Source organism: Podarcis liolepis (assembly GCF_965112155.1).
Source record: "Podarcis liolepis genome assembly, chromosome: 16".
Classification (NCBI taxonomy): Eukaryota; Metazoa; Chordata; class Lepidosauria; order Squamata; family Lacertidae; genus Podarcis; species Podarcis liolepis.
In genome coordinates, this window is record NC_139567.1 from 33,968,911 (window position 1) to 33,984,755 (window position 15,845).

The 15,845-nt window shown below is 46.0% G+C and overlaps 1 protein-coding gene across 7 annotated transcripts in view; it reads left to right on the plus strand.

Moving 5' to 3' along the window:
- Positions 1-15,845, plus strand: part of GTF2IRD1 (GTF2I repeat domain containing 1) — a 1,520,245-nt gene that overhangs the window by 75,137 nt on the left and 1,429,263 nt on the right. For all 7 annotated transcript variants that reach the window (XR_014520034.1, XM_083479619.1, XM_083479617.1 and 4 more), the window contains 11 exons: positions 1,887-1,970; positions 3,548-3,731; positions 5,441-5,466; positions 6,712-6,832; positions 9,820-9,857; positions 11,415-11,495; positions 12,300-12,353; positions 12,884-12,949; positions 13,863-14,046; positions 14,165-14,223; positions 15,409-15,471. Coding sequence is in view for 6 of the 7 variants with exons in the window: in XM_083479619.1 (XP_083335745.1) it covers positions 1,887-1,970; positions 3,548-3,731; positions 5,441-5,466; positions 6,712-6,832; positions 9,820-9,857; positions 11,415-11,495; positions 12,300-12,353; positions 12,884-12,949; positions 13,863-14,046; positions 14,165-14,223; positions 15,409-15,471 (960 nt within the window). In the remaining variant the exon portion in view is untranslated. The remainder of the gene's footprint in view (positions 1-1,886; positions 1,971-3,547; positions 3,732-5,440; positions 5,467-6,711; positions 6,833-9,819; positions 9,858-11,414; positions 11,496-12,299; positions 12,354-12,883; positions 12,950-13,862; positions 14,047-14,164; positions 14,224-15,408; positions 15,472-15,845) is intronic.

Here is a 15,845-nt window from a genome sequence, read left to right on the forward strand (position 1 = left end):
CTCAGTGTTTGAGGTAGATGTGTCAATAATTACCTAGGCGCTTGGATAATCCTTCCGATATGAAATATTCATTTTGGATGTTTGGCAGGGGTCTTTCGTAGGAACGAATTGAGAGCATCGACCGCTTTGCATGCAGTGCTAAACCATAGTTTAGCGGCGCATGAGCGAGCCTGGGGCTCACGTGGTCCTTCCTCTGCAAATTCCCTCCCTAGCATTAGAGACTACTTTATCCTGAGTCAGAACACGGTGGTCCCTCTGTTCTGAGTGTTGTCTTAACTAATGGTTTCCAACCTTTTTGATATAGCAGCCCGTGAGTCCCATCAGTTTATCGCCATGTGAATTTTGGATGCTGCTATTAACATGAAAATTTTATTAGAATATTTTTAGTACTTACAGAGTTAGTCACAGTTTGTTTATGGGTGGGGATGTGTGAACACCAGCCATCTGACTTCAGAATATTCCTGTGCATCAGAAGGGAGCTGCAGTAATTGCTCCCTGTATGAGCCCATTGTGGTGAACTGCCACCACATCTTCCATCAGCCAGCAGAGAGCAGTTCCCAAGTCCTAAAACATATGACTGGGCCTTCCCAACCTACCTCAGTATGTAGAGCATAAGACTCTTAATCAGGGACGTGGGTGGCGCTGTGGGTTAAACCACAGAGCCTAGGACTTGCCGATCAGATGGTCGGCGGTTCGAATCCCTGCAATGGGGTGAGCTCCCATTGCTCAGTCCCTACTTCTGCCAACCTAGCAGTTTGAAAGCACGTCAAAGTGCAAGTAGATAAATAGGTACCACTCCGGCGGGAAGGTAAACGGCGTTTCCGTGCGCTGCTCTGGTTTGCCAGAAGCAGCTTAGTCCTGCTGGCCACATGACCCGGAAGCTGTACGCCGGCTCCCTCGGCCAATAAAGCGAGATGAGCGCCGCAACCCCAGAGTCAGCCACGACTGGTCAGGGGTCCCTTTACCTTTGAGACTCTTAATCTCAGGGTTATGGGTTTGAGCCTTACCTAGGATGAAAGATTCCTACATTACAGGGGATTCCTACATTGTAGATGTCCCTCAGGGTCCCTTTTAACTCTACAGTTCTGTGATTCCATGATGTTCAGCTGCAAGTTGTACGTGGTATCCATATTAAGGAATAAAAGCAATTATTAGATGTGTACTTATACAGCCTGTGGCTTACTTGCACAAAATTTGTGACCCACTCAACCATGGGATTCCCTGCGTGTTTGGGGGCCAGTCACAATCTCTCCGCCTAACCCACCTCACAGGGTTGTTGTGAGGAGAAAAATGGAGAAGAACCACGTATGCCACCTTGAGCTTCTTGGAGGGAAGGCGGGATATTAAGCAATAATATACAATAAAGAAAAATGACTGGGTTTGTCGTGTATTTTTGTAACATCGGTTGTTCGTTTGGTTTTCTGCACACTGCTGAGAGATATTTCTTTATGTATAAAGCCGTAATGGAAATGGTCTTAAGTAAATAAATGAATGGAGGTTGGAAGCCAGTTGCTGGGCAGAGCGTAGTTGAGTCCATGCTCTGGTTATGCGCTTCCCAGAAGAGGCGTCTGGTTGGGGATAGGCTGCTGGGCTAGATAGGCCCTGATCCAGCAGCCAGTTGCTCCTCTTGGTGTTAACGTTGGGTGACTTACAGTCACCGTTTCCATTTGCCAGCTGCAGGGTTTGCCTAAGGGAAGCGTCCAGCGCCCAGGATTTGAACCCGGTGCAGCTGGCACAATTGGAGCCTCCCACCTCCCCTCAAGCTCAGGCTTGCTCTCAGAGTAGAGAGGAACCACAAACCTTGTTCCCGAGGGCAGAGTGAGAGGGATGGGGGAGCCTCTGTGCCGGAGATGCCATATGGAAACTTCTTGTTTTGTTTTTGCTAGATAAATGGGACAGTTTTATAAAAGAAACCGAGGATATCAACACTCTGAGGGAATGTGTGCAAATTCTGTTCAACAGCAGATATGGTGAGTGGATGTGAAGTGCCTGTTTTTCATCTGCGGTGCTTATGGCGCGCATATCATTATGGAGAGATTTTCTGGACTTTTTTCCCCTGACTTTCTGGTGTTTTTCCCCCTTTTCTTTTTCTTATTCTCTGATGCAGCATCAGGCACCATATGCTATGCGTCCCTTCACTTAATTGCTTTCTTGGCATGGCATTTTCCAGGCCCACAGCTTCTAATTAATGCATATGTTTCTGGGTGGTTTTTTTAACTCGTTTGTATCAAGTCAGTAAATGTGCAGTTGGTCTGAATGGGGTCTTCTGGCCTCCTCAGTGGAAGGCCTTCACGGAGTCAAAACAGATGGGGCAACAGCCACAGAAAAGCCGTGTTTTGAAGTGTTTTGTTTTTTAAACATTTGAAGTGTTTTGTTTTTTAAAAATTTGAAGTGTTTTGTTTTTTAAAAAAACAACCAACTGGTATATAAATTTTATGGAATAAATAAAATACATATTTTTTTCGGCCTGGTGCCTTCTAGGTGCCCTTTGAACTACAACTCCCATAATCCCTTGCTATTGGGTAAGCTGGCTGAGACTGGTGGGAGTTGGAGTCCCCAATGAGTGACTGGTGCTTCTCAAACTTGGGTCTCCAGCTGCTGTTGGACTCCAACTTCCAACATCCCTAGCTAGCAGGACCAGCGGGCAGGGGTGATGGGAGATGTAGTCCCAACAGTTGGGGAACCAAGTTTGAGAAACACTGACAGAGGGCACCAAGTTTGAGAAGGCTGCCTTATGTCAGTGTCCTGCTAGGACCCTGCCCATCTTTGAACTGATGCTATATAAATTGCTGCCTTTATGAGTTTGGATGCATGCAGTTAGTACTGTGGTCCCCATGAAGCTACCCATGGGCATTGTGTTGCCTTCAGGAGCCTGCTGAGCAATCTTCCACTTCCAATATTTTCACTGAGAATGTGATTTGCCACTTTACCATATTGGCTGCCGTTGAACTGAAAAGGATGGCCATAAATTAATGGATGATGACAATAATTTGTATAGCACTTCAGAGTATTTATTGAACTCATGGCATCCTGCTGGGCACCTTAGTTTCTTGAGCACAGGACATTACAGTGGTGCCTCGCAAGACGAAATTAATTCATTCTGCGAGTTTTTTCGTCTTGCGAATTTTTCGTCTTGCGAAGTAGCAACTGCACCTCTTCAAGCAATGCACCCTGGGTATTAACGGTTTTAAGAAAAAGGAAAGACGTTTTCGTCTTTCGAAGCAAGCCCTTAGGGAAATTCGTCTTGCGAAGCAACTCAAAAAACGAAAAACTCTTTCGTCTTGCGAGTTTTTCGTCTTGCGAGGCATTCGTCTTGCGAGGTACCACTGTATATTCCAACTTCCTCTGTTATTATGCCAATGCGACATGTTTGAAACCTGGCCAGGGCTTACTGAAAGGGCAAAGCAGCATTTTAACTTTCCTGCAGGGAAAACTGGGTTGCAAAACTGGGTTAATGCCAGTAGCAGACCCAGTTTAACAGTGTCTGCTGTTAAGAATGTCCTGTCTGTTCTTACCCTTTAAAGGTTAAATGTTCTGTCACTTTCAGCTGAAGCTTTGGGGCTCGATCACATGGTCCCTGTCCCGTACCGGAAAATCGCTTGCGACCCGGAAGCAGTAGAAATCATCGGCATCCCTGACAAAATCCCATTCAAACGACCCTGCACCTACGGAGTCCCCAAACTCAAGCGGATATTGGAAGAGAGGCACAACATCCACTTCGTCATCAAAAGGTACGTGATTGTTTTGAGAGGCTCGTGAGCAGGCGGACTGCAGAGAGCCGAGAGGTGGATTTCACTCTGCGTGACTCAAAAGGGTGGTTCTTCTTTCCCCAAAATTGCTGTTTCTCCTTTATTTTAAAATATTTATATACCATTCGTCATGGAAACGATTCCAGGTGGAGTGCAAGAATACTAAATATACAATAGTGTTAAAAACATATTCAGGAGGTGAAATATTTAAAATCATAAACCAGCCAACAGTGGGGTGCTTCTGTGGCAAAAGGGAGGCGGAAAGTCTGGGCACTTGCAGGGGTGGGCCGCCTCTTCCTTTTCTACCGCCTGAGGCGGCTGCCTCCCCCTCCATCATGGATGGGACGGCTCTGAAGTACACCCACTGAGGTTAATGAACATTACTAACTTAAACCCATTCATTCCCATGGATCTGTTCTGAGGAAAACTTGCCGTATTTTTCGCTCTATAGGGCACACTTTTCCCCCTCCAAAAATGAAGGGGAAATGTGTGTGCGTCCTATGGAGCGAATGCAGGCTCCTTGCCTTCAGTGATAGCAACGCAAAGCCTCTGAAGCCCAGAGGGAGAGCTCCCCCACACTCTGAAGGCTTCGTGTTAATTTCGCTGAAGCTGCCTGAAGCCCCCGGAGCACAGGGAACTCCCGCTGTGCTCTGGGGGCTTCAGGCAGCTATCCACAAGCCTTCGGAGCGCAGCAGGAGTTCCCGCCGTGCTCTGAAGGCTTGCGGATACCTGCCTGAAGCCTGGAGAGCGAGAGGGGTCGGTGCACACCGATCACTCTTGCTCTCCAGGCTTCTCTTCTCTGGAGAGGCGCTGCACAGTTTTCCCTCTCTTCGCAGCGCCCCTTCAGCGAAGCGGGAGGAGAAATGGAAGGGGCTCCGTTTCTCCTTCGGTTTCGCTGAAGGGGCGCTGAGCAGAGAGGGGGAGAATTTTCCCCCCCCCCGTTCTCCCCCTCCTATGGTCCGGTGCGTCCTATAGAGCGAAAAGTGCAGTAGCTGGATACAGACCATTGTTTTCCCAAATTGGCTGCATACTTTTGCTTATTTTATTCACACCCCACCTTTCCACCCCTCCTCATTTAATCCTCTCAGCAACCCTGTGAGGTGGGTTTAGGCAGAGAGGCGGTGACTGCCCCAAAGTCGCACCATTTGTGGCTAAACAGGGATTTGAACCCTAGCGTCTCCCAGGTCTGACACTCTAACCGCTCTGCCACACTGGCTGGCGGCAAGGAAGGGTGCAGATAATCCAAACTTTAATGCGCTTTCATTTAAAATTCCACTACCAATATTGGTTCCTCACCCCTGCTATAACAAATGAACGTGGTAAAGATGGTGGCAATAATCTGATTTAGCTTATTCTTGTTTTTAATTAGTGCTGCATGGTTGGGGTGTGTGTGTGTGTGTTTTAAAAAATCTGCTTTTAACCATCTTTTATTGATCAGTTAAACATTTTACTTTGTCATGAAAATCCCAAAGCAGCGTACTAAAAACAATCAAGAGCAGCACGTAAATTGTATCAAGCCAATAAAATGGCCGTTGTGGTGACCCCCCCTAAGGCCAGAGCACAACCCACCAGTTGAAGATCCTAAATGAAATCTTGAATTATCTTTACCTACTCTCTTCCCTCCTCCTCCTCCTCCTCCTCCTCCTCCTCCTCCTCCTCCTCCTCCTAAATTGTTGCCTTTTCTTTTACAGGATGTTTGATGAAAGGATCTTTACAGGTACGTTGGGCATAGTCTTTCCTTTGGGGGAAGGGATGGTAGCTCAGTGAGTAGAGCGCATGCTTTGTCTCCCGACAAGTCCCAGACTCAGTCCCTAGCATCTCTTGGTAAGGATGGGAAAGGCATCTACCTGAGACCCTGGCGGAGACCAGGAACCTTTTGCCCTCCAGACGCTGTTGGACTACAGCTCCCATCCTCCATAACTATTGGCCTTGCTGACTGGGGACAGTGGCCCTCCAGTTGTTTCTGAACTATGACTGCCATCATCCCTGGCCATTGGCCATGCTTTCTGGGGCTGATGGAAATTGTATCTCAGCAACACCTGGAGGGCCATTCTTTTCCCAAACCTGCTTTAAGCTTACTAACTGCATTCTCACAATGTCCCATTTCCAAGCCAAGTACAGTGGTGCCTCGCAAGACAAAAAGAATCCGTTCTGTGATTCTCTTCGTCTAGCAGTTTTTTCCTCTTGCGAAGCAAGCCCATTGATGGATTAGCGGATTAGCGCTATTAGTGCTATTAGCGGCTTTTAGCGGCTTATCTGCTGATCAGATCAGCTGATAAGCGGCTTAGCGGCTTAGAAAAGGGGGGGGAGGGGGAAAAACCAGCAGGAACTCGCAAGACATTGTCGTCTTGCGAAGCAAGCCCATAGGAAATTTGTTTTGCGAAGCACCTCCAAAACAGAAAACTCTTTCGTCTAGCGAGTTTTTCGTCTTGCGAGGCATTCGTCTTGCGGGGCACCACTGTACCAGCTTCCAGTAATTTTGGGAGGTGACCAGAATATGCTCAGCATTTGTGCAGTTTACCTTCCCAAATCCGCTGGGAAGAATTTGGACCTTTCCCTCCATATTGGGGCATTTGATGCCCAAATCTCTTTCCCACATAGCTTTTGATTTTTGATTTGATATTTCTATTTTGCTTTTCCAACAACAAATGCTGAACTCAGGGCGGCTCACAATGATCACAAAAAGCTTCAAAAAAAACAAAAACATTATAATCACTGTGCTATCACTCACAATAATGTATAAATAAAGTAAACAACAACAGGTTCACCAAAGTGATTAATACAATCCAATAAAGTCATAGCAATTCGAAATATCCCTCCCCCATAGCTGTTAAACTAATCTGTATGAATGGCAGACTTACTGGGTAGAGATAGGGAGAGGTTGTGCCTGGCCATGGGTAATTATTGGTTCAAAACTCTGCGCCTGGAAAATATCTGTTTGTTCTTCCTTCCTTACAACCAGGAAGTAAATTTACCAAAGATTCAACCAAGATAGAGCCATCCAGCCCTTCTGGGGAAATCTCTCCTGACCCGCACAGAATGGCGTTTCTTGATCTAGCAGGAACTTCACAGTCCAGTCATAGGTAAGCCTGTATTACCCCATATCAAATCATAGAGTTGGAGGGTCCTGCAAGGTCCTCTAGTTAAACCCCCTCCTTGATGGCAGGAATTCAAAGCCCTTCCTCAAAAACCCAAGGTTCCCAGTTCCTGGCCCAGCTGCTATATTATAGTCATAACCAACCTTGCACCCTCCAGAAGTTGTTGAATTGCAACTCCCATCAGCCCCAGCCAGCATAATCAGTGGTCAGGGATGATGGGAATTGTAGTCTTGCAACATCTAGAAGGTGCTAGGTTGGGGAAGCCTGGTGTCTTAGTGTCTCTAATTTGCTCCGGCCAGCATGTTTTCTCCCTGGAATGCCAGTAGAGGGGAGGAAAATGTTATGTACTGAAGTTCTCACCCTGGGCCAGCAGGGGGATACTGTAGATAGTTTTCACTCAGGTCCACCTATGCAAATAAGGGATTGAAAGTGACGTTCAGTGATTGGATAGTTACAGAAAGTGATTACTGTTGCGTTGTAGTGGAACTCTATATAAGCAGGCTGGCTGAACCCTTCAGTTCTGTTCTGTTCTGGCCTGTGAATAAACCAGAGCTGTTTGAAGAATCGCTGTGTCATCTGATATGTTCACCCACAACTTAACAGAAAACATGGCCGCCTCCAGAGTCAGTGACTTTGAAACCATTTTCTAAAAAATAAAACAGAGAAAAGAAAGGAAGCTTCTGCCGTGATAAGAGTGTCCTTCCCCATCACCACCCCAAAACCTATTTGGAGGTCCCCAAATTGATTCCTGAGAGACCACCATGTCTTTACCTGCTCCACGTTTAGAGGAGATTTTTCGATGGTTTTTCTCCCTGCCTAGAACTTGGGGGCATCCAATGAAGCTGTATGGTGGGAGATTCAGGACAGACGATAGAAATTATTTCTTCACGCTGTTTAAACTATGGAACTCCCTGCCACAGGAGGCTGGGATGGCCACCAGTCTGGGTGGCTTTAAAAGAGGATTTGACAAATTCACGGAGGATGAGGCTGTCTGTGGCTACTAGCCAGAAGGGCTGTTTTCTTCCTCCACAATCGGAAACATTATGCCTTATGTTGCTGGGAACCATGAGCTGTTGTGCTCATGTCCTGCTTTTAGGCTTCGCATTGTGGCCTCTGTCTGGCCACTGTAAGAACAGGTTGCTGGACTAGATAAGCCTTTGGCCTGTTCCCTCTGTGCCGTTCTTACTTTCTGCCGCTCAGACTGGTTCTTAAGGATCTGGGATGCAGCAAGTGTGATTAAATCAACAACGCATACCAGAGGGAAGGCAGCAAAACAGATAATAAGCTTATGAATCAATGGAGCGCTGGAATCTGATGGGTTGGGACTCGGTCCAACCATGAGCAACACCAGGTGCCATTTAAGAATGTAATCTGATTTGTCTATGATGGTAGACTTTTGGCGAATTATGAAGGTGAAATGAGCAGTGGTAACAGAGCAGTCCTATGCATGTCTGCTCAGCAGTGAGTAACATCAAGCACACTGGTTAAGAGCGCTAGTCTCGTAATCTGGTGAACTGGGTTCGATTCGCTGCTCCTCCACATGCAGCTGCTGGGTGACCTTGGGCCAGTCACACTTCTTTGAAGTCTCTCAGCCCCACTCACCTCACAGGGTGTTTGTTGTGGGGAGGAAGGGAAAGAAGAAGAAGAAGAAGAAGAAGAGTTTGGATTTGATATCCCACCTTTCACTCCCTTTAAGGAGTCTCAAAGCGGCTAACATTCTCCTTTCCCTTCCTCCCCCACAACAAACACTCTGTGAGGTGAGTGGGGCTGAGAGACTTCAAAGAAGTGTGACTGGCCCAAGGTCAACCAGCAGCTGCATGTGGAGGAGCGGAGACGAGAACCCGGTTCCCCAGATTACAAGACTACCGCTCTCAACCACTACCCCACACTGGAGAATGTTAGCCGCTTTGAGACTCCTGAAGGGCAGTGAAAGGCGGGATATCAAATCCAATCCAAACACTGGGGCTTTCCTCCGTGTAAGGGCATATGATCACAGCCTGTGAGTTGAATTCAACAGCCCAGCAAGAAAGGAGAATCTGCTGAGAGTCTGAGGGTCGTGCTCCTGCCTCTCTCCACCAGGTCTAGGGTGGGGCCTGACAGACTACAAAAGCACTGCAGCTGCCAAGCAGAGACTACTGTTAACATTCTTTCCAACTGCTTTTTAACTGTGTTTTTAAATTTTTAAAAATTGTTTTAATTTTTTGGGGGGGTATTCGCCTGTTTCTGTTTATATTTTGATTATGTATTTTGTGTTTTTGTATTGAGAATGTTTCTTGTGAACCGCATGCAGGTATAGGGCAGTATATAAATTTAATTGAAAACAACAACAATATCTGACTGCCAGTTTGCTTAATTTTAGGTCTCGCCCTGAAATTTAAAGCCCTAATTGACTATTTATTTCACTTTAGTTAGTTATTAAATTTGTATATCGCCCTTCATCTGTAGATCTCAGGACTGGTTCAGAGTATTAAAATGCAAGATAAAAACTACATTCCCAAATAACTGAAAGACCACCTGCTTCCATACAGACTATGCCATATGTCCGGAATTTTCGTACATAGCCAGAATACAGCATTCAGAAGCAGTGTCCGGGTGGAAATCGCTGAAATGTCCAGCAAAATCCGGACATATGGCATCCCATTTCAGAAGTCTAGATTCTGGCAAATTTCCTTTTTTAAAAAATAGATTTTGTAACAACTTTGGCCAAAAAACCACAAAAAACTTTCCACTTTTTGAACTATAGCAACTGTAATCCAGACCCTCCATTATGCAGAATGATGCCGTGTTTGCTCCTAAGGGCGAAACAAGGTCAAACATTGTACATTTAAAAAATAATAATGAATCTATGAAATTGCCTCTTTCTTTGTGGGCTCTTCATACCTGTTTGGTTGTACAGCACATTGTATCCCCCCCCCCCCAAATTAGGCACTTGATATAAATGAAATTTAACCATGATTGCTTTCCTTTGCCAGATCTGAAAAGTGCCCCATTTCCGGAGAATGTGAACCAGGTAAGCTGCAAACAGCTACTGCTCTCTTAATTAGAAACAGGGAAAGGGTGCATGATTCTTAGGTCTTGCGAAGCCATGTGAAAGCAGGAGGACTGTCGTCTTGCAAAAGCCCTGTACACAATGCTCTGCTCAGCTGCTGGGGCAATGCCTGCAAACCCCCCTTTTGAGTGTAGCTGCAAATCAAGTGGGTGCAGCTTGGCTGAAATGGCCTCACGGACCAAACGCAGAGCATGAACAGGCCTTATTAGCCCCATGGGCCGGAGATTCCTAAGCCCTGGCTTAGGACCCCAGAACTACCACATTGTGTCCTTTCAACACACTGCTTGAAGTAGTCAAGCAGCAGCTCAGTCTGTAAAAGCGTAAGACTCTGAATTTCAGGGTCATAGGTTTGAGCCCCACGTTGGGGGAAAAGATTCCTTCATTGCAGAGGGTTGGACTAGAGGACCCTCGTTGTCCTTTCCAACTCTACGATTCTATGTAGATTTGGGGGCATGTGGGGGAGGGCAGAACCTCCAGCTCTTTGGTTGTTGTAGAATTGGAAGGGACCCTGGGGGTCATCTAGTCCAACCCCCTGCAACACAGGAATGTTGTTGGACTCCAACTGCCCACTGCCCCAGTCAGCATGCTCAGTGGTTAGGGATGAAAAGAATTTCAGTACAGCTATGTCAGGCTCTCTGCTTCTGCATTAAATGAAGTGTAGAGTCTAATTCGCACGAGTGCCCTATTTTGGCCACTGCTGGATTCTGGGATCATGACAATTAGCAACCCTGAATCCAGAACTCTTGCACATGATAGGTGTACTTCCAGATATTTAGCTCTCCCAGAATCAGAGCGTCTCTGCAAATGCAGTAAACAGGAACCTGATACTTTGGAGCATATTTTCTTTTCTTGTGATTTTGGCATTTTTGCCAGAAGACAATTATTAGAGGCCTTACAACTCAATAGGCTCAATTCTATGCTACCAATGGTTCAGGACCTGCTCTCAGACAGGAATAATCAAATTACTTTAATAGTGGCTGAATTTTTGAGTGCTGTCCATGTAGAAAGACTGGGCCATTATAAAGAGATTTAGTGGTTCTTAATTGATCGGTGATGTGGTAGTGTTGTATTGTATTATTTATGCAAACTGATTCTCTCTGGAGTTAAAGATCCGACTGGGACAAACCTTGTTATGTTGAGCTCGTATTTTGCACAATTTGTATACGGTGTCTGTTTGATAATGTGTGGTTTGCTATGCCTAATAAAGGATATTTTATCTAATGAATTAGTGCCAGGCCATTGTCCATCTAACCCAGTGCTTCCTGTTCTGACTGGCAGCTAATGTAGACGATGCTGAGGTAGAGGGACCAATAACCTAAGTTAACATAAAGAAATCTGTCCCTCAGCGGGAGAGCAGCTGCTTTGAGTGTAGAAGGTCCCAGGTTCAGTCCCCAGGGGCATTTCCAGGACCATGCCAGAAAAGACTCCAGCCTCGAACCCTGGATAACTTCTACCAGTCAGTGCTGATTTGTCGTCGCCCCTCTGCTTTTCATTCCTGTCTCCCATCTTCCTTGACAGGTACTTCGGGAGAACTGGGAGGCATAAAACGCATCAAGATAGAACCGGACGAAGTGGACATCATTCAAATCACCGTTCCAGGTAGACTAGATAAAAGCTCTCCACAATGCCGGCAGGATTAAGATTATTTCTAGATGAGCAGTGTCAATTTGGGAACAGTTTTCAGCCCGCTGGGTTACGGCCCAGAGAATTCTGGGAGCTGTAGGCTCAAAGAATTGAGGGTGGCTGAGAATTGTTTAGGAGGCCCCTGTTGCCTTCACAGAGCAGGGAGTTCCCTTGGAAAAAGGGATTGGTTGTTAAACCACCCCGAAGGGAATTGTAGCTTTGTGAGGGGAACAAAAGGGTCACCTAACAGCACCCTCAACAAACGGCAGCTCCCAGAATTCTCTGAGGGAAACCATGACGGTTTTTAGTGTTGTCATAGCGCTTCAAATATATGGTGTGAATGTGGGGAGAGTTGAGAGGGGGTCAGGTCAGGGATTGAGGCAAGGGTGGCTCTGCCATGTCATTGGCATCACCAAAACGACGGACTGAGGGTGAGGCAAGTGGGGGCCAGTGGCAGAGAGGAGCGGTTGGCAGGAAATGTCTCAGGATGGAAGGATCTGCCTTCTTCACTTCTCTCGGTTTCTCATTTTCGCCATCTTAAATTCAATTCTCCACACTTCAGCAGTTTGCAAGAATGTATTTTTTTTTAAAGCCTCGTGAAGATTCGCCCGCGTTTTGGTGCAAATTTCTCTTAATAAACGTATTTGCGTGAAGGCTGGACTAATCTACCCTTCTTTTTTGCCGGCAATTTCCCTTAATATAATGCATTTTTTTCAGGTTACAGTCCTCAGCTAGGATGTTTAGTTTCCTGCTAAATGCCCGTCTCCTCTCTGGTTTCAGATAAAGGGCCCAGCAATGATTTACAACATAATGAGAAGCAGATGGAGGGCAAAGGTGAGTTTGGCCCATTGCCTGGATACCTGATGGATCACCTCCTCCAGTGCAGGCCTGCAGGTACCTGAAGATGGCCTTCATAGGCCCTTCACCATACCCCACCCCCACCATCTCAGATGAGGCGGATGGTAGGTGTGGAGGCCCTTTGTGGTGTTGTTTCCTCACTAGAGGAATAGTCTCTCCAGACCTGGAGTCTAATAGGGAAGATCTTTTAATGAGGGATGGGCAGGTTGGTGCATCTGTACGACTCCTCTCCCTCTCCTGCTTGTGGCCTCTAGCATTATTCTTTCGCATTTTCCCAGACGTTGTCAGCCATCTCAATTTTATCAGTGCTGTTGACAGTACTTTCCTCTGCTTGCTTGTGATTTTTGCTGTTGCTTTATTCCTTGCTTTGTTCTGCATTTTAGTCCTTTGTTTATGAGCTGGCCTGGAATTTTTTCTTTGAGGATGCCAAGATAACACACACACACACCCCTCATGTGAGTCTTACTGCCATTAATCCCTGAGTTTGCTGCTTTTTTTTTTTCCAGATGGCGTCGGTGACGTTTTAAGTCACTTGAGGAAACAAGTAGAAATTTTGTTCAACGCTAGATACGGTGAGATACTTGGCTTCTTTCTTTTAAGTGTGCTTTTCGGAACCTGGATCTGCCATTAACCTTCGCACATCTGGAGGGCTCTGGGTTCCTCACACCTCTAGAACTTCCTAGGCAGGACAGCTATTTTTTCCTCCCCTTCATGCGAAGATCACAAGATAAAAAATAGTCTCCACATAAAAGCATATATTAGATAGTTAAAACAAAAGAATAACACAAACACATTTAAAAGGCTGTAGAATATTAATCCGCCAGAGGCCTGGTTGAAGAGGAGTGTTTTCACCTGGCGCCTCAAGATGTACAGTGGTGCCTCGCAAGACGAAATTAATCCGTTCTGCGAGTCTCTTCGTCTTGCGGTTTTTTCATCTTGCGAAGCGCAGCTATTAGCGGCTTAGCGGCTATTAACGGCTTAGCGGCTTTAAGAAAAAGGAAACAAACTCGCAAGACGTTTCGTCTTGCGAAGCAAGCCCATAGGGAAATTCGTCTTGTGGAACGACTCAAAAAACGGAAAACTCTTTCGTCTAGCGAGTTTTTCATCTTGCGAGGCATTCGTCTTGCGGGGCACCACTGTATAATGAAGACACCAGGCGAATCTCCCTGGGGAGAGCATTCCACAAACGTGGGGCCACTGCAAAAAAGGCCCTTTCTTGTGTTGCCACCCTCCAGAGCTCATGGAAGAGTCCCACAAAGGGCCTCAGAGGATTAACACAGTGTCCTGGTCGTTTTTTATGGAGAGAGGCAACCTTTTTCTAAACCATTTCCTATTCAGTGATATCCTTTTTGAGGTAATACCATGTTGGCAGCAGCAAGCATTTTTACATGCTCAGCGGTGTTTCGATATCTTGACGACGACCTTTAAGCTACAGGGGCTCAGGCCAAAGATCCTTTCTGAAAGTTGTGTTTCTTGCGCTTGCAGCTAAAGCCATAGGAATTTCCGAGCCTGTCAAAGTCCCGTATTCCAAGTTCCTGATGTACCCGGAAGATCTCTTTGTCGTGGGCTTGCCAGACGGGATCTTGCTCAGGCGACCAAACTGCTTCGGGATTGCGAAACTGAAAAAGATCCTCCAGGCAAGCAGCAGTATCCGGTTTGTTATCAAGAAGTAAGTTCAAAGCCTTCCTCTCGCTTCGGCCCAACCATGTGCCACCAAGAGAAGGCAGCTTTCTGTGTTTCCTCATTATTATTGTTATTATTATTATTATTGCAATTTTCTCTTTCAGGCCAGAACTTCTTACCGAAGCAGTGAAGGAGACAGTTTCTGATAGCCCAGGAACAATAGGTAAAACACATTTATTTCCAGTGTTTTGATTAATGAACCCAGGGATTCCCAAACTGCGTCATGTGGACCATCAGTGGTCTATGAGATTCCTTCAGGCAGTCTGTGCCTATTCAATAATAATAATAATAATATTTATGCCCCACACATCTTACTGAGTTGCCTCAGCTACTCTGGGCGGCTTCCAACATATATACAAACATAATTAAACACTAAACATTTTTTTAAAATGTCCCTGTACAGGGCTGCCTTCAGATGTCTTCTAAAGTTACTTATCTCCTTGGCCCGGGGTTCGCATAACTCTATACTCTCTAACACTTCTCTGATGAAAATAGGGACGTCCTAAGGAAAAGCAGGACATTCTGGGATCAAAACCCAGGACAGCTTCTGTAAATCCAGGACAGTCCCTGGAAAATAGGGACACGTGGAGGGTCTGCTCTCTGGCATTGTCTCTCCTTATTTACATTTAGACTGTAAGCTTTTGAGGGGCAAGGAAGCTCTTGCATGCTTGTGTGAATAAGCAGTGTTACAGTCCTGAGCCTTAGGATCACCTAACGAAAGAGGTAATCCATTTTTGGAACAGGCCTGTTTAGCTTGGGACATACTGTTAGCCCTAAGAGCTCAAAATAGAACCCGTGGGGTCGAATCCAGTGTTAGTTGTGGAACCTCTGCAACGAATGGACATGATAAGGCCCCAGCTAAACATTTAAAGCACTATGATGCCACTTCAAACAGTCGTGGCTTCCGCCCAAAGTATCCTGGAAGCTGAGGTTTGTTAAGGGTGAGGCCCTTACAGAGCTACAGTTTGTGGAGTGCTTTAATAGCCAATCTCCCTTCACAGGGAATTCTGGGAATCATAACTCTCTTGACGGGCTCCCTAACAACTCCCAGCACCCTTGGCAAGCTAAACTTCCCAGAATCCTTTGAGAGAAGCCATGACTGTTTAAAGCGGTATGACACCGCGCTAAATGTAGGGTGTGGCCCAACCTAAGTCCAATTGATTTCAATGGGTAGAATTGGGTCAGAAACAGCCCACTCTGTGGGGCGTCGTGGGGTTGGATGCTGAAGAGGGGAATAACTAGATGCTGCTTTAAATGTGGAAGAGGATGTGTCATGCGGACAGTCCTCAGAGAAGACGTTGAAATTAAGACAAATAAATAAGAACCTTGGTGCCTCTTCTGTTGGCAGCCAGTGAGAGAGACTCTAGTGAACGTCTTGTAGAAGAACCGGTGAAAAGGCCAGGATTTCAAGGTGAGAAATGGAGATCTGCCACTGCTACCACGACCACAATCCATCTGATTTCCCAAATTATGTGGTGTTAATTTATTTTACTGTTGACATCCCAGTGTTTATTGACGTCCCTATCCTTCTACTGTCTACTCAGAAGTAAGCCCCACTGATTTGAGTGGCACATTACTTCACATTAGTATGATTGAGATTGCAGCTGAAATGGCCCTTGTTGGTAGCTTTCCCCCTAATAATGAAAACAGAATTGTATGAAAAAGGAGCAGGCATTTGACATTGTTCTAGGATGCTCCCCCGCGCCTTTCCTTTTTGGTTTTATAAAAAAATGGACCGGCTATTTCAGAGCTGAGCCTATCTCAAGGTTTTCCCTGTTGTAAAAG